This window comes from Aedes albopictus, chromosome 2 (assembly GCF_035046485.1).
Source record: "Aedes albopictus strain Foshan chromosome 2, AalbF5, whole genome shotgun sequence".
NCBI lineage: Eukaryota > Metazoa > Arthropoda > Insecta > Diptera > Culicidae > Aedes > Aedes albopictus.
In genome coordinates, this window is record NC_085137.1 from 504,232,899 (window position 1) to 504,260,086 (window position 27,188).

General features: G+C 40.0%; 2 protein-coding genes across 4 annotated transcripts in view; one reads left to right on the forward strand and one right to left on the reverse strand.

The window, feature by feature from the left end:
- The window catches only part of LOC109407819 (ribonuclease P protein subunit p25-like protein), a 606,744-nt gene that overhangs the window by 564,091 nt on the left and 15,465 nt on the right, over nucleotides 1-27,188 (reverse strand). The gene's annotated exons all lie outside the window — the stretch shown is intronic.
- Nucleotides 5,654-26,019, forward strand: LOC109407818 (aromatic-L-amino-acid decarboxylase). The gene is made up of 6 exons (XM_019680981.3): nucleotides 5,654-6,684; nucleotides 23,138-23,322; nucleotides 23,550-24,472; nucleotides 24,532-24,671; nucleotides 24,997-25,192; nucleotides 25,318-26,019. The coding sequence occupies exons 1-6, from the start codon at nucleotides 6,555-6,557 to the stop codon at nucleotides 25,523-25,525; spliced, it is 1,782 nt and encodes a 593-aa protein (XP_019536526.3). The 5' UTR covers nucleotides 5,654-6,554; the 3' UTR covers nucleotides 25,526-26,019.

Below are 27,188 nucleotides of genomic sequence, written 5' to 3' on the forward strand. Positions count from 1 at the left end.
TTCGCTCAATTATTAATGTTAAAGAATAAGATGAGTTCACTACCAGGGGGCTCAATGTAGAGCTTTTTGGTGTGAGGGTGAGTAGTGGGTCATCTTAAAAAAAAAAAAAAAAAAAAAAGAGATATTCCAGGCTATCCACATTATTCTGGAATTCAAGATATACTGGCTCTACTCTTGTTTTTCTTCATTTTATCGGCGCAATTATTTCACGATTAATTATATTGTACTTACCTTACAATACCGGCTAGATTAAAGCCTGAGTGTCCTCTGATGTACGTAGGAGTCGTTTGCATTCTACTCGGTCCATGGCAGGTTCCGCACTCTGCGTAGGGTTCACAGATCGTCCTCCACTTGGTCGACCCACCTAGCTCGCTGCACTCCACGTCTTCTTGTACCGGTCGGATGACTCTCGAGAACCATTTTAGTCGGGTTGCTATCCGACACCCTGATGACATGACCCGCCCACCGTAGCCTCCCGATTTTCGCGGTATGGACGATGGTTGGTTCTCTCAGCAGCTGATGCAGCTCGTGGTTCTCCAAGTCCCGTCTTCCATCTGCACTCCGCCGTAGATGGTACGCAACACCTTCCGTTCGAAAACTCTAAGTGCGCGTCGGTCCTCTGCACGTAGGGTCCATGTTTCGTGCCCATAGAGGACGACCGGTCTAATCAGGTCTAATCAGCGTTTTGTAGATGGTTAACTTCGTGTTACGGCGAACTTTATTCGATCGTAGAGTTCTGCGGAGTCTAAAGTAAGCTCGATTTCCTGCCTTGATACGTCTCTAAAATTCTCTGCTGGTGTCGAAGTCGGCGGTCATCAGTGAGTCCAAGTAAACGAATTCTTCAACCGCCTCGATTCCATCACCGTCGATAGAAATTCGGGATGGAGGGCGCGATGATTTCTCCCTGGAGCCCTTTGCCATCATGTACTTTGTCTTCGACACATCAATGACTAATCCGATTCGCCTGGCTTCACTCTTTAGTCGGATATACGTTTCCGCCATCGTCTCAAATTTACGAGCTATAATATCAATATCATCAGCGAAACCAAGCAGCTGAACGGACTTCATGAGAATCGTTCCAAGCGTGTTTATCCCCGCTCTCCTTATTAACCCCCTAAACAGCAATATTGAACAGCAGGCACGAAAGACCACCACCTTGCAGTAACCCTCTGCGAGATTCGAAGGGACCCGAGAGTGTTCCTGATACTCAAACTACGCACATCACTCCATCCATCGTCACCTTGATCAATCGTATCAGTTTATCCGGGAATTCGTGCATAATCTGACATAACTGGTCTCGACCGATTGTATCATACGCCGATATGAAATTGATGAACAAGTGATGTGTGGGCACGTTGTATTCGCGGCATTTCTACAACACCTGGCGGATGGCAAGCATGTGGTGCGTTGTAGCGCGCTCACCCATGAATACAGCCTGATATCGCCCCACGAACTCTTTTGCAATCGGTGATAGACGGCGGGGCATAAAATTTGAGAAAGTATCTTGTAGGCAGCGCTCAGTAGTGTGATCGCGCGATAGTTCCCCGCAATCCAACTTGTCGCCCTTTTTGTAGATGGAACAAATGATACCTTCCATCCATCCTTCCGGTGATACTTCCTCCTCCCAAACCTTGGTAATGATCCAGTGTAGTGCTCTCACCAGTGCTTCTCCACCATATTTTAGAAGCCTGCTTGGTAGTTGATCTGCTTCACCTGTCTATAACGTGCCTCTTACGCTCTCGTACGGTGTTGCACTATTCTCACCCATGCTGCATTCTTCTCATTTTTCAACTGTTCACATTCGCTGCCCAAGTAACATTTTTAGTTTTGTTTATTGCTTACAAGCTGTTGTATAATCAAAACAATAAAACTCATTTTAAAGCTTATTAATCCTAACAGCTTTGATAAAACCACGATAAAACCCTATAAAGCTCGAAAGGGTCCACCCTACAGAAGGTTGTTAAAACCATTCCTTGAAACATTTTACATGCTACTTGGCGTTATGACATATTCCTGTAATTTACTATACAGCAATGATGAGATCTGTTGTGTAGGTATAGCAAGAAGAGCAACAAGCCGTATCAAAGTTGGTAAAATATCTTGAAGGAACGATTAGAACCTAAAAACGAATCCAAAACTTAAATTATCAAATGGATTGGATTTTGAACCGACTTTTCGACCCCTCTAAGCAGAATACCCTCTTCGAATGAGTGTAATCAGTTTCGTGCCTTTTAATTCCGCTCTAATTAGACTACATTACTACATTACACATAACATTCGAAAATTGGAGTTAATTAATATGACGAAATAGAAACAAATTTCCCAAGTAACATTTTGAGTTTTGTTCCGTTCTATAAGAGATCTTCATGACCAATTTTATAAAACTTGCAACACAACTGATTTATACATCAAAACCTCTTGATAACCTCTTTAAGAGCATCTTCCGGCTAAGTGGACCACTCTCGGAGAGGTTTTGCCAACCACATCAAGAGTAGCAATAAAACCGTTTTAAAACCTAGTTGAAAATGTTCCAGCTCAAGATGCAGAGAAGCTTCTTCGATGGCACGTAAAGTTCAGGAGGATACATCATTCGTAAGTAGAAAGCGATCATTTCAAAGAAATATATTAGTAGTTATTGTGTTGGTAGGCTAATGCGCATTTAATTTTACCGTGAATATTGGGGTTACAGAACCATCAAATTAATGCGCTTCGAAAATGGTGAATATTATCATCTTGGAATGAAATAAATCAATTTATTAATTTAGTAAAACTATCTAGAATCACAAGAAAACTCAGCTAAGAGAGTTTGTTTATGTGAGCATGTAATGAAAATGGCGGCAAACTATCAATTCATTGCTTATTTGAGCAAAAATAACTATTTTCCATTCACGTCAGCTAATTCTTAAGACGACCACAATAAACCTAGCAGTGCCGCAGTTTCTGCTTTTCCACCAACAGATGTCGTTACCAATCGAACGGATCGCCATCTGTTGAGAGTTTGACCAGTTTTATTGTGGTAATAATGAAGTTGTAAATTTCGACGGAGGAAACTCTGTTTCCCAATACAGAAAATCCCATGCCATAAAAGTTTTCTCGTATAATGCAATAAATTATTAATATGAATGTATGAGGGCCCATGTAGCCGAGGCGGTAAACGCACGGGTATTCAGCATGACCATGCTGAGGGTGACGGGTTCGATTCCCGGTCGGTCCAGGATCTTTTCGTAAAGGAAACTTCCTTGACTTCCTTGGGCATAGAGTATCTTCGTGCCTGCCACACGATATACGCATGCAAAATGGCCATTGGCAGAGGAAGCTCTCAGTTAATAACTGTGGAAGTGCTCATAGAACACTAAGCTGAGAAGCAGGCTTTGTCCCAATGAGGACGTTACGCCAATAAGAGAGAGAGTATGAAGCGCCTCGTCAGTTTTCGGTTTTTGTCATATAAAAAATAACAATTTTGATCCCTCCAACAACATTATGCATGCAAATCTCAATTCAAATATCAACATGGCGTACACAATTTGCAACTAGGAAAAGAACATCATGACGAAAAATATGGATGCCGTCATGTTAAACCCTCTTGGTTTTGATTTAGATTGCTTAAGACAGTTTGTGTATAAGCAAGATATTCTAGAGTTGCTGTTCTTAAGGAATACGAATCAAAGCCTAGCATACGCCCTCTTCTACTTAGCACATATTATTTGCGCTACCTAAACACTATTTGGTTCTAAGGAAGGCGGCTACAGACTGATTGTTTTTAAGAACTCACCGGCTGACCGATATCCGTCAGCAGTGTCGTGAACTGTCAGCGTACAAGTCACATAAAAGCTGATAAACACCAAGCTTGTATCACCCTGTCTCTGCGGTTTCTGATTCGCTCTCTCTACAGTCGCTAACACCAGAAAAGACTCCCATCATAGTCACCCGGTCACCCTTGTTTTGCTACAATCATCCTGACTTGGATACGGCTCATGTGAGTGTCATGACTCTCTCCGTCGCCTCAAGCAGATGCACGCGCAACAGCATGTAAAACTATGCATGTGTATTATCACAAGCACGGTACTACGTCATAAATCCTATTCGTTTTGCATAGCTCGGTTTAAACGCACACATTGAGCGCACCACGCAGTTCGCCCTGGCTACGGCAAACGCTCTCACTTCGCCCGTTATGCATCGTTGCTCAGAGAGATTGATTCTCTCGCAACCCGCCTGAAGCACACTCAGCAACTGCTATCGCTGCAAAGGTGCGAAGGGTGGAACCCACAACATGTTTGTCATTCCAGGCGTGACATGCTAGCTGGTTCGTATCACCTTGGGAAGGGTGACTCCAGAAACCGGTTCAAGTGATTGTCTCGTGATGGTCGCGATTATTCGCAAGACTGTCCGTCAGTAATGTAAACAAACAGAAAGTTTTTTTTCGCGAGTTTTGCAGAGTTGTTTCGTGTTATTTTGAAGCTGTCGTTTTATCTGATCGAGTGTTAGGTAGGTATACAGTGAGAGAAAGCACAATAAAGAAAAATAAGGCGTTTAGTTCAAATAGTGAAGAGAAAAATCATACGTTTTCGTTCGTCGTTCGTCTCAAATCTATTTTCCGAGGAAAGATCGCATAGCAGCAAACATTCCTAAGCTTGTTTTAATGCTTACACTAGACATTCCAACAAGATTTAAGATTGCTTTATTGTGACTTTATTCAGTCCATTTAGTTTAAGGGTCGAAGCGATATACCATGCAAGCGGCTTTAAAACAAGTCTTAAAACGTTCTTAACAGCCCGCTTAGAATAAAAGTTTTGCTCGGAAAAAGGGCAAACAGGCTAGTTTTATTGAATAGACTTGTAGGTGTCTACAAAGTGTTTTAAAGTTGCATGTGTAATTAAAACTGCTTTACAATATAAAATGATTCATTAAACCTCAAAGGGTTTTCCAAATCAATGATAAAACCTCCATAAATAATGTCTAAGAACAGAAAGCATAGAAATTGTTACTTGGACGTCGTACCAGTCGTTTCTGTGATTCGAAATCGCAAAGCCTAGTGCTGCAGCTGAGGCACTACCTATATGGCGGATCGGTGCACTAGAAGCTGAGAATCACACTCCCAAATTTAAGCATTTTTTATTAAACAGCAAATATGAACTTTATTCTGTTCAATACTGTATACCTACAAAGCATATCTAAAAGTTGCTTTGAAAGTGCTTGTTCCAATTTCATCAGCGTACCTTCGCGAGAGCAGATTTTCGGCTTTTGTCCATATAAAGACCAAAACCATAAGCAGATAAAACATCGAAAATGACATGAGATTAGCGTTGTCCGAAACGCAACAATGAACTGCTGAAGTAGTATCTCACAACCAGGCTCAAGGCGATGGAGCTACATAGAAAGTAAATTGGTGCACAACTGAAATAAACAAGATAAATTTAGTTATTAGTTTTTGAACTAACTTTATTTTGCTTATTTCATTCACTTATATTTTTTCTAACATTTCTTATTGGGTCGCAGTTAAGTCGACATTTTTTCAAAGATTTCACTATGTCGAAAAGATTGAGAGTCATTGTTCTGGGTATGAGTAAAGAATAGTCTTTTAGGTTGTTATAAAGTAGTAGGATGTTGGGGTCAACATGACCCAGACAGGCACGCTGAACGTACACTACGCCATCGTGGTGCGAAAATCCTAACATCTTAGATGGGTCAAGAAAACATGCTTCGGCCGGGAAGATAAACGCGAGCACAATTTTCAAGTTCGCACAAGTTAGCACCAACCTTCTCCAACCGCAACGTCGAAATTCAAATCAAACCACCACGTGCCTCCGCAACGATTCACTCGACTACACTGACTGCGTGAGAGCGACGACGACCAACCGCGGGTTCATTCCGCTCCTGAATTCAAATTTGGAGCAACACATCAAAGGAGCTCGGTTCGCGCGCGTACACCCCTTTACGCGTCGGGTCGGCTTGGCGCGCGTGGCGAGCCCCATCCAACCTGAGCGGGCGGCAACGGCATGGGAGTGCGAATGAACAGCGCGCTTCGCGATTTTCGCGAGTCGCCGATTGGATAAAAAGCTTTCTCTCGGCTCAACCGGTAGTCATTCGAGTACGCGCTACGCTAGGAACAACAACCCTGAACAAAAGATTATCACCAAGGTGTGAGGGGTATTGAAGAGAGATTTGTCCTGATTGGGATTCAGAAGAAGCGCAGCAGACCAAGTGACATAAAAAAGTGTAATATCAGTGTTAATCGACTGAAGATTATTCTGAGCCGGATAGTTAAATCCAACGGTTTTGACCAAGGAGTTTAAGTGCGCGGGAAATTGTTCCGGCGAAAGGAAAATTAACGAACCGCGTGCACGACGTTGTTTGTGAGTGAAGAATTAGTGATTCGTGATTTATTGCCTGTGGCAATCGTGCTAAACATAGCCGCACTATTTACGTTAACTGGGCAGTAATAAGCTACCCAGGAGGGCGAGCTACACAGGGTAGTGGAATTCTAAACATCCACAAATAAGTTCGAGTCAAAGTGTTGTTGTGGAGGAAAGAAAAGTGCGTTTCTTAGCGAGAAGATGAATACCGAAGAGTTTCGTGTGCACGGTAAGCGGATGATCGACTACATCTGCGACTACGGGAAGACGATCGAGTGCCGAGATGTGGCCCCTACGGTGGATCCCGGATTTTTGCGACACTTGTTACCAGGTAGGCGATGCATTCCGTTGCTGTTGCGGGATGAGATTTGATTGGCCTTCGAATTTGGTTGTGTGTCAAATAGTTTTATATGTTCATATCAGAATCAGATTACTGGCAAAATGTGATTTGGGGCAAACAATTATAGGGCCAACGTAGTCGATGCTATTCAGCACTTGGAGAAGAGCAACTACCCAAACAAGAATTATGATTGAAATTCTGTAGATTGCTATGAAATCAAGATCCTAATGGCATATAATTTTTTTTAAATTTGTAAAAAAGTCGAAATTTTTGAAAAGATTAATTAATAATGGCCCCCTCTGATCTAGTACAGGTACTCTTCGATATAACGTACAAAAAAGTGTTCTCTTTGTACGTTATATCGAAGTGTATGTTATATCGAAGCAGAGAAAAATTTAATATTTGTTATGCTATTATCGATGATTTCGACGTGAAATTAACCCCAAATAATGATTTCGGTGAAATTCACATAACCAATAATGAAAAACAGGAGTTTTCACAAAAAAAGTAATTTCGTTTTTTGTGCTTCGATATAACGTACATTTTGCTTCGATATAACGTACACTGAATTTTTCCCCAATTTGCGCTAATTCTAGGTAACAAGGTTAATACTGCAAGAAAACATTGATTTGAGTGGTTTCGCAGCTTATCTGAGAGTTATTCCTGGAAAAAATAAAAATTTTCAATGTTGTACGTTATATCGAAGCAAAATGTACGTTATATCGAATTCGCTATATCGAGGGCACGCTATATCGAGGGTACGTTATATCGAAGAATACCTGTAATCCAAAAAGGGTCACCGGAACATTTGTTTTCCGACGGGTGGTTGAGTCTACGCTTATTAACAATAATTTAAGAGGCTGAGGTGTACGCGTTAGGTTTCTTTTTGGGATTGCTTCAGCAGTTGCTGCTGGGATTCTTCCTGGGATTTCTCCAACATTCTATTACAAGTTGTACATATTTTTGTGTTGAATGTACTATTTTTACTTGTAAGCATTTTCGTAAGCTGAATGCACATTTATAGTGCTCTGAAGTAAAAGAGCACCATAAGATTTCTGCAATTTCATTTTGATGGCCTACTTTCAGGACATTTCGGGCAGTAAACAACTATCAGATATAGGAATCGTTCCCTATCAGACACATCAAATGTAAAGTGTAGTATTAAAACCTGAAACAGGATGTCCCCTTCCCTATCAACCAGATTCTGTTTTTCTTCATAGTTATTTTTTTGTCGATAGCGATCGCCATCGAATATCTCTCACTGGTTGACCGGGGTAGGATTAGAAATTCCTAGACAACACTCAAACTATGAAAGCAACTAATGCTGCGAACAAAAGGTAACAGGGCAAAATACACTATGTTTCATAACTATAGATCCAAACAATATTTTTGGATACTCGGATATGTAGAATGAATTCGAATCATATTGTTCTCCTGTTTAGTTCATTATTTAGAGTAGACATGAGAAAAATAATAATTCGATATTACATGTGTTCTCTGAATCTGATATATAATCTTATATAAATTCCCTTGTTTCATAACAATAGATCCAAGCGAGAATACATTCTAACTAATTGAAGCTACACAAAGCATTCAACATATGAATAATGAGTAGTCTCTCTTTTGTTCTTAATAAACTGAAACAGCCTATCCAGGATACTTTTCATTAACTTTTAATGGATTTTATTCCACGTTCAAACAACTACATGGTTAAGATTTGAAAAACATCCGTACTGCTTATTTTATTTACACACTGCTCTTATAATCAACCCTACAAATTCTTAATTGGGTTCTGGTCAGGGCAAGAAGCTGGCCATTCTTTAATCTGAATAAGCTATTCACGAAACAAAGCCAAAGTTGCTTGAATCATGTGAACAAATATATTCATGATCTTGATAAAACGTTGTCTAATTTGTTTAACGGCGCTGCTGTAAGAAACGATAGTAGGTATATGTTTTTAGGTTGAGAAGCTCGGCACATCCCTGAATGCCCGTCCATTCAAGTCGACAGCACCCTCTCCATACCATCATGTCGCCACTTCCGAGAGATTCCTTCAGAAGTAACGTGGTTATTTTCGTAAATCTCTCCAGTACGAAAAAATAAGCCATTCGGTCGATACAAGCTGAACTTCTTTTCGATCTAAAAGGTCTCCCAAAGGGTCAAATATGTCTTGAGGAGCCAATCAAATAAATATATAAACAAATAACAGTTGATTCGCCGCATGTTGAAGGACTATCCTATCTCGATATATCGAGATGAGCAGAATGAACTGTAATTTGTTGAAGAATTTAGAGATCGAAATGAGAACCAATTTTCAAACTTTTGTAACTAGGAAAACCCTTCACCAAACAGATATATTTTCACCTTCTCATATTAATTTAAACCTTGGAAACAAGGTACAGTAACCTGTAAAAATAGTATATTGACAAATCGAGAGAAAATCTAGAACAAAAACCATCGGGATCGAATAAAGACAGGGAGATAAAGTGATATTCAAGTGAATCAAGAACTGTAATCAGTTTTGTACCTTTTAATTCCGCCCTATAGAGGGCAGAATTAAAAAGTACAAAACTAAATACACTCATTCGAAGAGGGTATTCTGCATAAAGAGTTCGAAAAGTCGGTACAAGATGATATTTACCTGCACAGTAAAACCGCTCAGCACTAAAATGTGTAAGCCCTACTCATAAGTGCATAATTTCCAGACCACACAAAAATGTGTTACAGTTACACATTCTCAAAAACAGCTCGTACATTCGTCTAGATGCGAAATGTCGATATTTTTTGTTGTCCAAGGTCACTAGTAAACTTATCTAGATTGCTGTACAATTTTTTTGCGATTTTGCGGACACAGGAGCTGATTTTGTGAATGTGCAAGGGTTACACATTTTTGGTGTAGTCTGGAAATTATGAACTTTAGTGCTGAGCGGCGTTAGCGTGTATAGAACATCAAGATGTGGTGTCAACTGTAGTACCTACTTTACTCCAATCTCAACGCATGTTATCGCAATCAAATTTTGAGCACGAATCCTTATGATGGCTCAAAAGTTGTGGAGCTCATTCCACGTTGATCATGTGGACATTCTTTCAGGACTCTATAAATTGTCAAACGCGAGACGTCTAGTGCTACCTAGTTCTTTCTTCAACTAGTTCAAACTTTTTAGCGAGGTGATTGCGACCCTTATTCCGTTTTGTGCGGTTATACAGCTTCCTCGTGTTTTCTTTCTGCCGTATTGAATTATATCTAAAAAGAAAATTACAACGGCACGATGAAATCTGCTTACACGACGAGAAATTTCACAAACTGTTAAACACCTGTCTTGATGTGTCAAAATCTTTCTTATTTCAACTTCAGATATATATTTTACACACGGCATTTTATAAATTTAAGTTTAAACGTGACAATACGTCAAACGCCGAAAACCTGAGCACAGAACCTAAAACAACGCGTTGATTATCCACAACGAATGACTTACATGTATTGGATCTATAGTCATGAAACAAAGGGATTTTAGTTTTTTTTTAATTTATCTGTATACACACATGTGCATGAATAAAATTACATGGTAGTATGTGTAAGGTACATGGGTAATCATAATGGCGTAGTGTATAAAATAATCAGTTGCACTTTGAATAAATAGCAAATAAATATTAGATGGATCTATAGTTATGGAACAGAGTGTATATGTTCTGTTATGTCTATATGTGTTGTCCTTGTTATTACGCATTCGTAGTGTTCCACTATAAAATGTTCTATTTTATAGTGCTTCATTATTTTTTCGTAATAATTTCCATAGGAAATCGTTCCAGAATTCATGGCGTGATTTCTGCTGTGATTCATCCAGGAGTTTCTCAGGAAATTCTTCTAGGCATTTTTATAAGAATTCATTCAGATATGTCCATAAGAATTTTGTAGGCATTCATCCTGTGGTACATCCACAAGTTTTTCTTGGGATTACTTTGGAAGCTCCTGCTGGGTTTCCTTCAGAGTTTTTTGCTGATATTCCTGCAGGACTTTTTCCAGGAATTTCCGCAGGATGTATCCTACTAGAGTTACTCCTTTGATTCGTCCAGGAATTTTCCTCTTAAGGTTCCTTCAGAAATTCTACCTATTATGTATCCAGAGATTACTCCGACGATACATCTAGGGATTTTTTGTACAGAAATGTACATGGATGTCGTTTGACTGGAGCTGATTGTTATTGCATTGACACGGTTATTTCAATCTCAATGTTTAAACGATTTATTTTATTCTTCCCGATGCTTAGGGATTCCTCCATAAATTACTCAAGCATTTTATCCGGAAACTCCGGTAGAGGTTTATACAGAAATTACTAACGGGATTCCTTTAGGAATTGTTCTGAAGTTTCGTTCTCGGCTAATTTCTCTGCGAATTCTTCAAGCTATTCCTCCAGAAATTTCAACTAGAATTTCACCAAGAAATTACCCATTGATTCGAATTGGGATTTTATTTGATCTCTCGAGGGATTCCTTCACATAGATACCTTCAAAGATTTTTCCAGGGATTTTTTTAGAAATTGGGCTCACTGTTGTGAAGAGCGTGCTTTGCTGTTACTAGCATGACCGCTCCGGATAATAAGTGGATTTTGGAAATTAAAGCAAAAAAAGGCAACAGAAACAGAGCCAGCTCAGGGTGTCTACTCTTAAGACAAAATAAAATTCCCAGAGTTTTCCAGGTTTTTCTATATTTCGGAATTCTAGCTATGAATCTTCCTTTAAATCTTTCCAGAATTCCTTCTTTAAATTCATTTCCAGTGTCTCGCAGAGTTTTTCCTTGAAATTATCTTAAGTTTTTCTTTTCTGGCTTTCTCCAGTTTTGCCTAATTTATCCAGAGGTTTTTACGTAAATAGCTCCTTCCGAGATTTTTTACAATTTCAGGTTTTTCGAGATTTTTCATAGGGTCTCTGCTAGAGTATGTACCCCTGGACTTTCTCCCCCGGAGTTTCTTGCTGGATTCCTCCCGGAGATCTTTCCGAAATGTTTCCAAAGTTCTTCCAGAAATTTCTCTTAGTGGATTTGGGATAGTTTTCCAGCAGTTTCTCTCGGGATGTTTGTAGAAGTTCTTCCAGAGACAGTTTTCAGATATTTCTCGTGTATTTTGTACAAAGTTTACCCCGGAATTCCTCTAAGAGGTTTTCAGAGTTCCTCCTTACAGTTTCTAAATATTTCCTCCTGGGATTAGTCTCAGAGCTTTTTTCCGAGATTCTCCGGGAATTTCTTACAAGAAATCTCGTAAATTACTCCAGGAGATTTTCCGAAAAACTTTTTGAAAAAATCCTGCAAGAACCCCGGCAGCAATGTTTTAATAAATCCCAAAAGGAGCTACCTGAGTCTCGAGAGTTTCTGGAAATAATTGCAAGAAATTAGATAATCAAAGCCGTGAAAATATTCAAATAAAAAACATTGGACGAACTCCCTGAGAAATACCAGCATTAGCATCTGCAGAAATCCCAGAAGACTCTCAAAAAAATCTTAAAAAAGGAAAGTCCATGATAAAATCTGAAAAGCTCTGACAGACATTCCACGATTAACACCGGAAGGAATCTTTTGGGGAAGTCCCGGGAAAAACTCCGAGAGAAATCTCAAAAGAAATCCCGCGAGAACCTTTGGGAAATATACTGAAAAGGTTCGGTCTTTCCGGAACTCAGAAAAGAACACGCGAATAACGAACAAGAACAAAGTTTATTGAAAAGCTACAGGTACACGTCCACACTACAGGAGGGTTGGTTTGGTTAAATATAATCAATGCGTTGCTAACGATCGCTTACGCGCTTGATCAAAGGCATCTTCGTTTACACCCCCTCTCGATCGGTTAGTCCTAGGCGCTGTCGCAAGGTTAAGATCTGATCATCATCCGGGGCCTTGGTACAAATGTCCGTCAATTGATTTTCCGTCGCAATCGGCAATACTTCAATCTTTCCTCCAGAAACTTGATCTAGTATAAAATTATACCGGATGTCAATATGTTTTGCACGTTTCGATTCAAAATTCTTTGCCATACCGATACACTCGTGGTTATCTTCAAAAATCTTTTCAGGTTCAATGCCAGTCACGCTTAAGTCATTCAAAATTCCGGTTAGCCAAATTGCTTCAGTAGTTGCAGAACTTAAAGCAATATATTCTGCTTCGCTTGAGGACATCGCAACGCTCGCCTGTTTCTTACTCGACCAAGACACCGTATTACCGTAAACCTTGAATTTGAAGCCACTTACCGATTTACGGTCTTCTTGATCACCATAGGGCTGCGTCGGCAAATCCAGTCAGAGGCTGGTGGCTTTCATCTTTCTCGAACTTCATCGTCAATTGTTGTGATCCCTTCAAGTATCGCACCACACGTTTCAATGCTGTCCAGTGTCGTTCTCCAGGCTGCTGCTGAAATCTTCCAAGGTACCCAATGGAGAAGCAGAGGTCTGGCCGGGTGCACATCATACAGTACATTGGACTTCTGTGGGTATCGCTTATTCGTCTAAGACACAGCTACCTGGTATCCATGCTCTCATGGTACCGTGTTTTATAGATTTCAATTTTGATTTTTTCACTATAGAACACAGAACAATCGTGTGTTCATAAGTTGCAACTTTTGAAATTTCTAAGTGCTTAAATGAACAGCTAGAGCTAGAGCAAGTGTTATTGTGGATTTAGCACTAAATTGGTGTCGGATGTAACTTCATTAACTTCCGCTGCCTTTCCTATGTGTTAACCATACTGCCGGAGATAGTGCGTTGTATAGTAAATCTGATGCTCTATGCAGCGCACTACTTCTGACGTTATGTTTAACGCATAGGAAAGGCAGCGGAACACTTGGCGGAATACGAATTTAGTGCGAAATTCATAATACATAGAATTGTGGGCGACTTTGCAACGACGAAACTTAAACAACACTATAGGCTGAATGTTTTGGGCAGCTACAAATAATTCCTTATCCCTGCTGAAGATCCAAATTGGGATCGAAACGTTGGAGCCAAGATAATAAATTCGTAGGCCTAATAGTAGCCAGATAAAAGCTTTTGCCTCAGTGCAGTGTACCAATACGACGTAGCTCAAGGTTCGAGACCACATGGGCATGGGATCCTATTCTGGGCAATTTTCCGCTATAACACAGACAATTTTATACCAATTGACTTGAATTCTTGTACATGGCTACATACTGTACTGCACGTATTTTACCGCGAACAAAAAACATCTTTATGATTAGGAGAAGAGACAAAGAAAGAACTATTTATATTGGGTCAACGGTTATGAAGCCCAGCATATGTATTTAGTCTTCAGCAATTTTAATCTATTTCGTTTAAGAACAACTATCCTGAAGATAACATAGTATCTGAAACATTCGAACATTTTGAGATGGGTGATCGATCATCGACCCATTTTTTTTTATGTGCCCGTGTACTTTATGACGGGTAGTATTGTATACAGAGAAGAGAATTGTCAGACAAATGAGACATAAAACAAGCAACAAAAGAGGCGCGGCGGTAACAGATAATGAAATGATACTAAAAATGTTCGTTGCAGACAAAACGGAAGCTGAATTTGTTGCGTACTTTTCAACTCGTGAATAATCAATTATTACTAACACAGCGTTGCAGTGTTGCAATGCAAGGCTTAAACAATACCGTAAGTATGCGATCTTATCCTATTCTGTTCAAGTTGGGACAAGCATATGTCGCATTGGGTGAATTGTCGCAACAATTTCAGGTTGCGACATTGTCATTATTGTTGTGCGATGATTGCATTTTGATTCAGTGATTGTATTTCGCTAAATTTAGCACCTCTTTGAGGATCGTATCGAACAAACGATGCACGTGACTGTCATCGTAAAAAAGGGAAAATTTTCATGTCCTATATCCAGAATGAAAGACCTGTAGGTATTTTTTTCACAATGATTCATTATTTTGCACGATAAGCGACCGATAACTAGATAAGTCACACGCCACCTCCCCTTTGAACCGTTGTTGAGGATCGTCATCATAACTTTAGAGAAGGTGTGAAAGATGCCTCATCATCATGATCGCAAAAGTCGCAACTTCACGCAGTGCGACACAGGACAACCTGCTTCGCCTCGCACTCAGTACGACATTCGTGCAAAGTGGTCGCTCAATGTCGGGTCAGCTGTATGAAATTCGTCACAAACTAAAAAAAAACCGTCTCCGGTTTGAGCTGTCGCCCGTTTAGTATTAAAAAAATAAATATTGGACAGGCCTTAAAGAAGGTGCAAATGCTTCGGAAATACGGGGGGGTTTCTCAGCGCAAAAAATAAGTCTTTTTTCAAGTCACCGCTTCAACACCTCGTAAAATACTTCCCATATGAGGTTCTTCCGCTCAGTCTAAACATCCTGCGGAACGAGCGTTGTTGCATTGGAGTCGAACGATTTTCCCACGTCATATGCGCAAACACGTGACGACGGTCACAGTTCAAACGGGCGTTTGAATCGATGCCCCCGACACGATTTTCCAATTTTCCATTTCCAACCAGCAACGTACCTACGATACGAGGCCGGAGTTCTATGTAGGTACAACAGCACAAAAGGGCACGACCTAACCGGATTAGGTTGGCGCGGTTGGTAATCCTTGATGCTCTCTCTCTTGCTTCGCCTACTGCGTTCACGACGCCGCGCCAACAAGTGACGTCTTCTCCGGCCCGCGGCGTCGTCATGACCTCCTGCATTTCAAGACGAAGAAGAAGGCGGGTGGCGATCAGCTAGCGCGTGATGTTGTGTTTATTTTTAAAATTCACTTTGTTCTAAACCTAAACTATAACCGTAGAGTAGCGTCGTCGTCGTCGTCGAGGACGCATGGATTAGGAATCAAAGTGGGTGATGGCTATCGCCGGTCACTGCCTGCTTATATCGTCACCAACGGCGATGAGTTACGACCAATTTCGTCCCCAAAAGTGCTAATTATCGATTTCACAATATTGTAGGCAAATCGGTAGAATTTCCCCGGTTTCCAGGCTAAGGAGGCTTTGGGACGTTATGGGTGGCTACCGATTGAGGAGAAATTTACGAGACAAGTGTTAATTAACTGATCGCAAGCAGGGTGCATAGTCCGGATGGTAACGCTGACTTAAGCTATGTCAAATTTTTGGGTAAACAATCAACGACAAGGTTAAGAGTATGAAGTTGTTAATAGTGTCATTAAAATTGAAATAAATTACAGATCGGTTCTCCGAAATCGGTGAAATATTGAGATAATCAAGTGCAGAATTTAAATCTTAGTTACATCATCTTACAATTGATGAAACTTCCTTTGACGAAATGACTGGCACAATTGTGAAACTATTTCAGGCAGAAGATTTTGTTGTAGAAATGTCAAAATGCAGAAATGCAGAATTTAAATCTTAGTTACATCATCTTACAATTGATGAAACTTCCTTTGACGAAATGACTGGCACAATTGTGAAACTATTTCAGGCAGAAGATTTTGTTGTAGAAATGTCAAATGAAAAGCATATCGAATGCCAGTGAAGTTTTGAAAAATAATCGTAGTAAAATCGAAAGAGTTTCTAGAAAAACACGTTGAATGACGAAATTCGATTTTATTATTGCCTTCATGGATTTTTTTTTTAATTTCTATTTAAATTTCACGACTAAACGTTTTCTCAGTATAAAATTGGAGGAGAATTGCCTTTCTGCATCATAGCCAGATTTACTCGAGATATAACTGAAGGGCTGATTAAAAATATTCTGCATTCACTTTCTAAAACTATTCATCTACGTTTTTTATGAACGTCTTTAAAATGTGGGCCGTTAGGAGGATCGTAGTAGGCTGTTCATTGTTCCGATTTGTTTTGATTATGGCCAGCTGGTGTTACAAATTTTGTCTCGAAAAGTGCTTGAAAATCAATTGATCTCCGGATAATTCTCGATTGTTATGAGAGTTTCTCTTTTTCCCATCGGGGCACCGGAATTCGTCTTCTTTTTCACGTGATTCGCCTGTAGTTTTGGTGATATTGCTGCTGGATGTCCGGGACACGCAAATGGAAATCAATAATTTCGTATCGAGAGTATTGGAACAATACCCGAATTCCCGTGACACCTAAGCCTGCTTGAGAGGACTTAAAGGTTTCTGCATACCTTTCATAGGTGTCCAACTAATCTTCCTTTTCCATCTCTCAGCTGTCGCAAGGACGTGGCCAGGACAGCTCTCAGCCGTTGGAGAATTGCAATAATCTTGTCTTAGAGTCCGTGATTGGCCCCAAATCTCTGTGCTCTGGTAACGGAAGAGAAGGAAGCAATTCTCTGGGACTGTACCACCGCACGAAATATGGGCCGTTAATTCGAGATTTAGGGTATCGCGCTACTTGGGCGGTGGCTTCTATATTCGTCTGTTTTCCACTATAACTCATTTCATTTTGAACCAATTGACATGAAATGTTGTACACGGGTAGATCCTATACCTATCTCACTGCATTCCAAAAAATGTGTCAATTGGTTCAAATTTGACTGAGTTATAGTGGAAAACAGACGAAAATAGAAGCCACCGCCCAAGTGGCGCGATTCCCTACTAACAAATCACCCTTCCTCATTTCCAGCGGATGCGCAAGCGTTAGCGTCAGCGTTAGCATAGTTACAGTGTACTTCGATACTTGGATACTCATTTCCAGCGGATGCGCAAAGTCAAAAACTTACCTCATTGGAATTTATATTGTAGGATGTTATGGACATACCTGAAAGAAAAAAGAATACGTGCACAATTAAAAACAGATTGAAAAGAGAATGGAAAACGATGGAATTTTAAAAACATGATAGTTGACACTGAGGAAGATTATAAGAGGTAGTAGAAATACGCATACAGGGGATGGCCAAAATGTTTGGGATAGGCAACTTTTTTTCTCCCACAAAAAAGTTCAAAATGCAGTAACTTTTCATAGAGTGCATCAAAAAATCTCAAATTTTGACTGTTTGTCAACCTATTATATGTGCACCATTGGTACAAATTTGGGCTCGATTGATCAATTTTTCGCGAAGTTATAACCGTTCGGGTAAAACACTATTATTTAGACAACTAATTTTTGAACTGTCATATTGAACCGAATTGAATGAATTTTTTGACGTTTATCAACAATGTATTGCTACTTAATACGACGTTATAAAATGTAATATTTTCTCACGGCCAATTAAATTATACCGGGTTGAAATTTTTACCCATATAGAGGATAATAAGTCAAATTTACAATACCACCCAAAAATTATTAAATTGTTCTTCCTTCAATCTAAATAGGCTCTAATATATCTGATTAGAGATAACTTGAGAACATAAGTGAAAAATCTTTGGATTTCAACACTAAAATTTATTGACATTGAAGTAAAAAAAAATACATTTTTTCGAGAAAAATCCAAAAAGTGTCAATCCATGATAATTTTTTTCAACGTTTAAAAAGTACCTATGTTTTAATAGTTTGTGAAGCATTTACATATTGTTAGTGTACGTTAAAAATTTCATTCAATTCGGTTCACAGGTTTCCGAGATATGACAGCTCAAAAATGAGTTGTCTAAAATAGTGTTTTACCCGAACGGTTTTAACTTTGCGAAATATTAATCAATCGAGCCCAAATTTGTACCAATGCCCGAGCAGAGGAGAATAGCAAGTTAATAACTATGAAATCACATAACCTGTTTTTATATATTGTTTTGTTATTATTAAATTATCAAGGCATAGCTTTTCCATAACAAATTTTGTTGGACAATCTCATTTTGTTATAATCAAACTATTGATATACATTAACTAAATTACATTAAAATAATATGTTTTGTTGAAGTACAAGTTTAGTTATTGTTGTACTATTGATCAACTTATCAGCAATAGCACAACAGTAACAAGTTTTGAAATCACAGGAACAATTCGACAATTATGAGTATGACCTGTCCCTTTGTGTTGTTCCATTTTTAAATTCAGTTAAAAAGAAAATTCCTGAACGATTCTTTTTAAGAATTACTTAAATAATTTTCGGATAAGCACTTGAAAACCTTTCGATAAATCCCTGGAGAAATCTTCCAGAGAATTACTGGCGCAATTTTCTTAGAAATTCCTAAGTTAATTCTTCTGAGTAATTATTGGTATTCTTGGCAGAATGTTTTGAAAAACTCCTGGAGAACCCTTCGGAAAAACTCATGGTGAAATCCTTAAAGAAATTTTCAGAAAAATCTTAAGATGAACTTCGGGACTAATGATCACAGGAAATTCTGAAAAGAAAACCTTAAAGGGATTCTATGCATGATTCCGGAGGAATTTCTAGAGGAGTCTTTGAAAATCCATGAAAGATTCCGTCAAAGAACTCTCGGAGAAATTTCTGAAGATTTTTGGAGTCATTTATGAAAAAGTTTATGACCAAATCTTTCGACAAATTTTTGGAAGAATATTTGATAAACATAAAAGAAGTTTTTGACGGAATCCTTAGAGAAATAAATAGAGGAATTTTAGAAAAAAATATTGCAAAAAATTCTGGTGAAAGTCCTGTAGGAATCATCAGAGGAAGTTCAGGAGAAATTATAACAAAATTTTTGGAGGAATTCTTGTAGAATCCAGGAGGAATATTCGACATAATTCTTGAGTCCAGAGAAAAATCGGAGGAATTAAAACAATCTTTCCAGGAAAATTGTAATAATCTGTACAATATTTCCAATATCCCAAAAATTTTCTGCAAAACTGTTGAGTATTCTAAAAATTCTTCAGTTTCCATGCTGAAAAATAAACAAAGGTCACAGTGCTCCGAAAACAATTGAAGTATAACAGTTTATAAATTACAGGTGGAAATCGAAGCTCGTCGTATTTGATAATATAGAAATTACTTTAGTTCGATAATCTTGCGACTTCAAATCTCTTAGAATGAATTAAAAGCTGAATATAGTATTCTTCGATCATTTGAAAGTATTTCTAACGTCAGAGTGATGAATCTCATGTTATTGGCGGGTTTGTGAGACAATGCGAATAATTTTATATAATAACTATTATAACTTATTTAGTAACGAGCTTGAAATCATAGCAAACTCTGCTCTCCGATTATTATCAATAACATATTAATATCAAAATTTGTTATTGAAATATTTTCCGAATTCATTGTTATTAAGTTGTTATTGAAACTAACAAAACAAGTTATTCAAATGGTTTTTCAGGAACAATTTTTTGTTATGGAATTTGTTATTTTGCCGCTTATGACAGACAAGTCTATAACACAATATGTTATGGTAATAACTTTAAAAAAGATTGATTCTATTATTCAGTTATTTTGCCCGAATAACACAGCTCGTTATGCTGTTGTTATTCCCTTCTGCTCGGGTGACATATGATAGGTTGACAAACAGTCAAAATTTGAGATTTTTTGATGCGCTCTATGAAGAGTTAAAGCATGTTGAACTTTTTTGTGAGAGAAAAAAAAGTTGCCTATCCCAAACATTTTGGCCATCCCCTGTATCTGTCAAAAGGTACAAAACTGATTACATTCATTCGAACAGTTTTAAATTATTCCGTGACAGTTCGCTCCAAACATGTTTTTTTGCATACAAACTTTAAATGCATTTTAAAAATAGTTCCCGGGCACCAAAAATGATGAAGTTTTAGATTTCGACCTTGATTTTGACTGATTTTTGGACGCACGATTATGATATAATCTGGATACTTCTAAAAAAACCAACTGTAGCACAAACATGGTTAAAAGTTTAGATAACTGGAAAGCAGTTTGAATCCTCTCTCCTTCTTGGTGCAACGTCAAATTCAGGAAAATCACGTTCTTATAACCTCAACTCAACAACCTATGCTCACTGACGAGAAAAATCCAACTTTCGTAAGCTGATTGCCACCTAATCAAAGGTTGTTAGGATCAGTTTTATCAAATTCATATAATTTTATGATCACTAACTATTTTTAGCTATCGAAAATAAGGAAATAGATCTTTTTAAAAAATAACAAATCCAGTTCACTTCATACACTATCGAGCATCACATCATTTTTCCTCTTCTCATTCTTTGACATCTAGTGCTATCAGTTAACGGTGACAACTTCAGTTATCACTATGACATTTCTCCGAGAGGTACTCCAATGCGTGTTAGTCATAAGGGATCGGTCCGAACTACCGTAAAAGATTCCATTTCGGGTCCTGAGTGACTGTACATACAAAATTTAAGCGCGATCAGTTATGTCTCATCGCGAGTAAAATTTGTATGGGATTTTATAATGGAAAACTTTCATTTTTGTATTTTTCTTATAAAATAATAAAATTATTCTGAAAGTTTGTAACCGGTTATCTAAAAGTATAGTCCCAGAAGTCCTGAAAAACTTTGCCGGAGACCGCAAAGTGATCCGAGTCTTGTGACAAAAGTTATAACCTGCAAATCTGAGCGTGCTTAACATTGACCGTGTAAAGGAATAACATCAATAATTAAATCTTAATGTTTGGCCAGTATTGCCAATCGGATCGCTTTGCGGTCTTCGACAAAGCTGTTCGATACATCCTTGGCTATACTTTATCCAAATATAATATACTTAAAAATCTTTGCTTTATCGCTAGCGGTTATATGGTATAGGAGAGCAACTTTCAAGAAAAATACGAATAAGTATGTTTTTCCATGTAAAATCCCATACAAACTTCAATCGCGATGCGCAAAATGTAGGCTAAACCAATCATGCCCAAACTTCGCACAGTTGTTTGAGACCTCAAAGGGCATCTGAACAACTTAGACCTGATTCAATCTGAAGAATTTTAAATTTTTCCATACAACGTTGACCCACCCTAATAAATATTATCTAAATTTCCTTTACGAAAATTTCCTGGACTGACAGAGAATCGAACCCGGTATCCTCTGCATGGTCACCCTGAATATTCTTGCGTTTACCGCTGTGGCAGGCCGGTGAAAAGTAGTTTGCACAGCATGTTACAGTTGCATAAATCATTGCATGAAATTTAATATGAAACTTCTTGCAAAACTCATTATTTTCAGCACTCTGTCTGGAATGTTCCCTAGAAAGATACAGCTGAAAAAGGGCCCAAGTTTTTTTTCAGATTTCTCTCTTAATAAACCGACCCACAGTAACTGTGTAGGAATAATGAAAGACATATTTGCTATTTTTCCATCAATTCATTACACGGACAGCAATGAATATAGCCGGGGGGAAATTGACTTCCTTTTCATTTACTTTCATAATTCATCTGTTCCCAAGATGATCCAGTTGTTTGATCTTTTGCTACAAACCATGCTCTTGATTTATCGCATATCTGCCGAGTGGCCTAGTGCAGGACTTGACAACTACTCTCTCCCTTAATAAAAGATCTTTCCAATGCGGATTTATGCTTGCTGTTATGTTTCCAATAATGACCATTTCAAATCACCGAAAATACCCTCACTAAACTAAGATTTTACTTCAGCTATCCCCGAGCAGAGGAGACTATCAAAATAATTACAACGGGATCACAAAACCTGTTTTTTATATCTTGGTTTGTTATTATTAACTTATTGAGACATTACCGTTCCATAACATGTTTTGTTGGAAAATCTTATTTTGTTATTATCGTGATATTTTCTTTGAATAGCATTACAATAACATGTTTTGTTGTAGCACAAGTTCAGTTATTATTGGGTTAATGAGACTGCTCAAATATTTTATTATTAATGGCATTTTCGCTATTCTTAAGTTCTTCTTCGCTATTATTAAGTTGTTATTGAAACTATCAAAACATGTTTGTTATCTTACTGGTTTTTCAGGAACATTTTTTGTTATGATTTTTGTTATTTTGCCGCTTATGACAGACAAGTTTATAACATGATGTAATGTCAATAACATGAAAATAACTTATTTCGTTACTCAGTTATTTTGCCAAAATAACATATTTTATTATTCTGTTGCTATGCCGTTCTGGCTCGGGTCTGGCTTGGTGAACAGCTGGGCGGTAAAGCCTCTACTATGAGGATTACAAAGTTCAAATATTTACTTTTCACTAACTACCACAATTGATCATTCAGGATTGACGTAATCAAAGATTCAATCATTCATTTACCTGCACTCAACAGTCTATTTCCAAACAACTTCATCCTACCGTTGCTGAGGTGATGTAACGGTCTCCTAATGATAGTCTCCATAGAGTCTTTTGATGAGTCTGTTACTTTATACCAATTTAATGTTCCATGGTGAAACCCATATTGTTGCCAGGGTGGTATATCGTTTGGCGCTAGATTAAATCTCGAATCAAATCGTAAATTTAGAAAGTTCACCGTTCCGTTTAAAATATCCTAATTTCAACGCCGTTGGTCCGAAAACTGTTTATTATCAACAATTACAGCCAACCACCTCACCACGATCGCCAATATAGAAGTTTATTGACTTTCCATCACCCACCACACCGGTGCGGTGATCTGTCTTATTTGCACTTGTAACTAAAACAAACAACCCCGTCTCAATTCCCACTCCGTTTCTATCTATCACTCTTCCAGACGAGGCCCCACAAAAGGGCGAAGACTTCAAGCGGATGCTCGAGGACGTCGAGAAGAAGATCATGCCCAATATGGTGCACTGGAACCACCCGCGATTCTTCGCGTATTTCCCATCCGGCAACTCGTACCCCTCGATCCTCGGCGACATGCTGAGCAGTGCGATCGGGTCAATTGGCTTCTCATGGGTAAGTCACCGATCCGATGATCTGATGCACTCGTCGTCCGTCGATTGTCAGTCAATATTTGATTGATCGGTCGCCTATATGGTGATGATCGCGTGCAAATAGTCGATCATCGAAACAGAGCGTGATGACTACGCAACGCGATCGATGATCGGTGCTTTGCGGAGTTTCCAGTTTTTTTTTCTGTGAGAAATTAATAAGCGATTCTTCTTGTTCCGTTTGCAAAACAGGCTTCGTCACCGGCTGCCACCGAGTTGGAAGCGATCGTCATGGATTGGTACGCAAAGGCGCTAGACTTGCCGGCGTTCTTCCGCAGCGATGTGGTAGGGAGCGTTGGCGGAGGAGTTCTTCAAGGTTCCGCTTCCGAGTGTGCTCTAGTTTGCATGATGGCAGCTCGCGCGCGGGCGATCAAGGAACTGAAGGGAAACAACGCGGATGTTCACGACAGTGTCTACCTACCGCAGTTGGTGGCCTATGCTTCGAAGGAGGCGCACTCATCGATCGAGAAGGCCGCCAAGATGGCGATCGTGAAGTTGAGGGTGCTCGAAACCGATAACCGGGGAGTATTCCGAGGAAACACTTTGCAGGAAGCGATGCAGCGTGACTTGGAAAATGGCTTGACTCCGTTCTTTGTGGTCGCGACAGTCGGAACGACCTCCGCTTGCGTGTTCGACAATCTGGTAGAGATCGGAGAGGTCTGCAAGCAGGTTCCCACCATTTGGTTCCACGTTGATGGAGCGTACGCAGGAAACTCGTTCATTCTACCGGAGATGCGACACTTCAAGAAGGGTTTGGAGTACGCCGATTCGTTCAATACCAATCCCAACAAACTACTGCTAACGAACTTCGACTGTTCGGCCATGTGGGTCAAAGAGGTCAAATTGCTAACCTCGGCACTAGCCGTTGATCCTCTGTATCTACAGCACGACCATAGCAGCGCCGTGGATTACCGTCACTACGGCATTCCACTGAGCAGACGATTCCGTGCGTTGAAGTTGTGGTTCGTATTCCGGTCGTACGGAATCGTGGGGCTCCAGAAGTACATCCGGAATCACATAACTCTGGCCAAGCGGTTCGAGTCGCTAGTTCTGATGGACGAACGATTCGAAGTGCGGAACGACGTCAACCTGGGACTGGTTTGCTTCAGACTTATGTGAGTTCAACGAATATTCGAGTAAAACTTAGACTAATGATACTATTTTTCAATTATAGAAAGCATGACCGAATTAATCGCGACCTGTTGGCCCGAATTAACCATTCTGGAAAGTTCCACATGACCCCCGCAATGGTCCGAGGCAAATACATCATCCGGCTCTGCGTCACCTACGAGCATGCCTCTGCCGAACATATAGGTATGTTAATCTCTTATCACCCTCGTCTTCTGAACTCTTTAATCAGCGTGTAAACAAGCATCATAAAGTACTCATTTGCCTACTAAAAGTGATGCAACCGCCAGCCAGAATGGTATCACGTGCACGACGCGTCATATGCGATATCTTCCACGTGCCCGCCTTCGCCGCCGCCGATAGGAATTTGCATAATCGATACCGTTGTCACACAATCATCGAATAGACTTTCTACCTTATCTAGCTACCATTTATACAAACACACGCCGCAGTTTTACAACCCTTCATATCTGACGCAATTAACCCGTTCCCCGTTTTCCGTTCCGCACAGATTACGCCTGGGATGAGATTCGAAACTTCGCCGAGGAAACCCTGGCAGCCGAGTGCCCAACGCCCGCCATCCAGCAAATCACCGTCACTCCGGCCATCAGCAAGAAACCACCGAAGAAGCTCACCCGCAGCATGTCCACGAGGTTCTCGTTCACCCGAAGCGTTTCGCGGGAAATCTACGAGCGACAGAACAGCCGGTAAGTGAGTTCAACATCAGTGGTTTTCAACCGAGAGTTGAACCCCCAGAGGTTCAAAACCTTTGTTCCACTAGATTCTCGCATTCCACTTATTCTAATCAAACTCCCCGTTTCCGACCCTCCAGATCGCAACTCACGGACGGTGCCACCCCGATCGTCATCATCGACACGGACGAGATCCTGGAGAGCCTTCAGAGGGCTACGGCAGCGGCGTCGGCGGCCGCTGCGGCAACGGCACATCATCCCGATTCCCGCGAACGGATACAGAAGCAGGCAGCGGCGGCGGAACTATACGATACCGACGACAGCAGTACGGACGAGGCTAGCAATTGACTAGGATCGGTGCCGTCGATCACCGAACCACCGACCGTGGTTCAGCGGACAAGTGACAGCGGCAGTGATGAAGATGACGGTGGCGAAGAGCTAGATGAGGACGAGGACGACGATGGAAGCAGCACCGATGTGGATGACTCTTCGACGAGTGCAACGGCCATTTTCCGGGGCAGTCTACGCCGGCAGAGCAAGTCCAAAAGCTGCTCTAGTATTAGACAAATGTGATGTGGATGGATGCTATATTTATATATATAAGGCTGTATGTGCCACAAAGAAGTATTACTATTTGATAGAAAGCACTGCTAAGTTATTTTAGATTGTAAAAGCTTAAGCGTTTGAAGCGCAAACTTAAAGTATTATGAAGTCTATACAACGATAACCATGACCCTAGAAAAACAGGCTTAGTTATAGCGATTATTCAAATGTATCTCAAAACGATGTGTGAAATGATGAAGTTTTATGAATAAATGTACATAAATGTTATTCTCGTAGAACCATTTTGATACGTTTTGATCTTCTGTTGATGGTGCCGACGTAACATTCTCTGCGTTGCCTTCCACCACCTTTGCAGGGTTGGTTTCCGTCATACTCGCAACATGTCCTGCTCACCGAATCCATCCAGCATTAGCCATTTTCAGGATGTTGGGTGCACCATAAAGTACAGCGAGATCGTGATACATCCGTCTCCGCCACACAGCGTTCTCCTGCACACCGCCGAAGATCATTTTTAGCACGCGTCGCTCGAAAACTCCGAGTGCTTGCATGCCTTCTTCGAGCATGGTCCATGTCTCGTATCCATATAGATGACCACTGGCCACATAACTCTTTGTACATGGTACATTTGGTGCTGGGTTGAATCTTCTTTGACCACAGTTTTTCCTACAGCCCGTAGCATGCACTTTGTTTTTGACGCTTTCACCATCAGTCCGACCTTTTTTGCGTCGTATTTTGGGCGGCTGTACAGCTCTGACACCGTCCTAAATATTTTTGCGATAATAAATAAAATGAAAATAATATCCTGGCTCGTCACTTTACACCTTCCAGAACGATGGTAAAGAGTAGGAATGAGAGTCTTTCGCCTTTTCGTAGTCCTGGGCGAGATCCAAATGAAGTGGACAGTTCACCCGAAATCCCAATGCAGTTTTGTACCCCGTCTACCATCGTTGCATTGATCATTCTTATCAGATTTCCAAGAAAGCCGTTCTCGCCCATGATTTTCCATAGCTCTGTGCGGTCGATATTGCCGTAGTACGCCTTGAGGACGATGAACGGAGTTTTTGACCGGCTGTCGATGAAGGCGGCTTGATAAATTTCCACGAACTTCGTTTTAGGTGACAGACGATGATGGAAGATGATTAGGGATAGCACTGGTATCCAAAATGGTTATTGCTCTGAAGTTCTCACATTCTAAATATTCTCCAAGAGCAGATTACTCCTCTATTCTGATCCTCCGTTAACTGTTCAGTTTCCAAAATATGTTACCTGCTGTAGACAGGTGGCCAACTTTTCTAAGCTCATATTGTTGAGTTCATCTGCGATACCATCCTTACCATCTGCTTTGTTGATTTGGAGGTGGTGAATGACATCCTTACCTTCTCTCAGCGTGGGAGTTGGACAGATCCCATCTTCGTACCTAGTAGTATCTTCGTACCTACCCGCATAA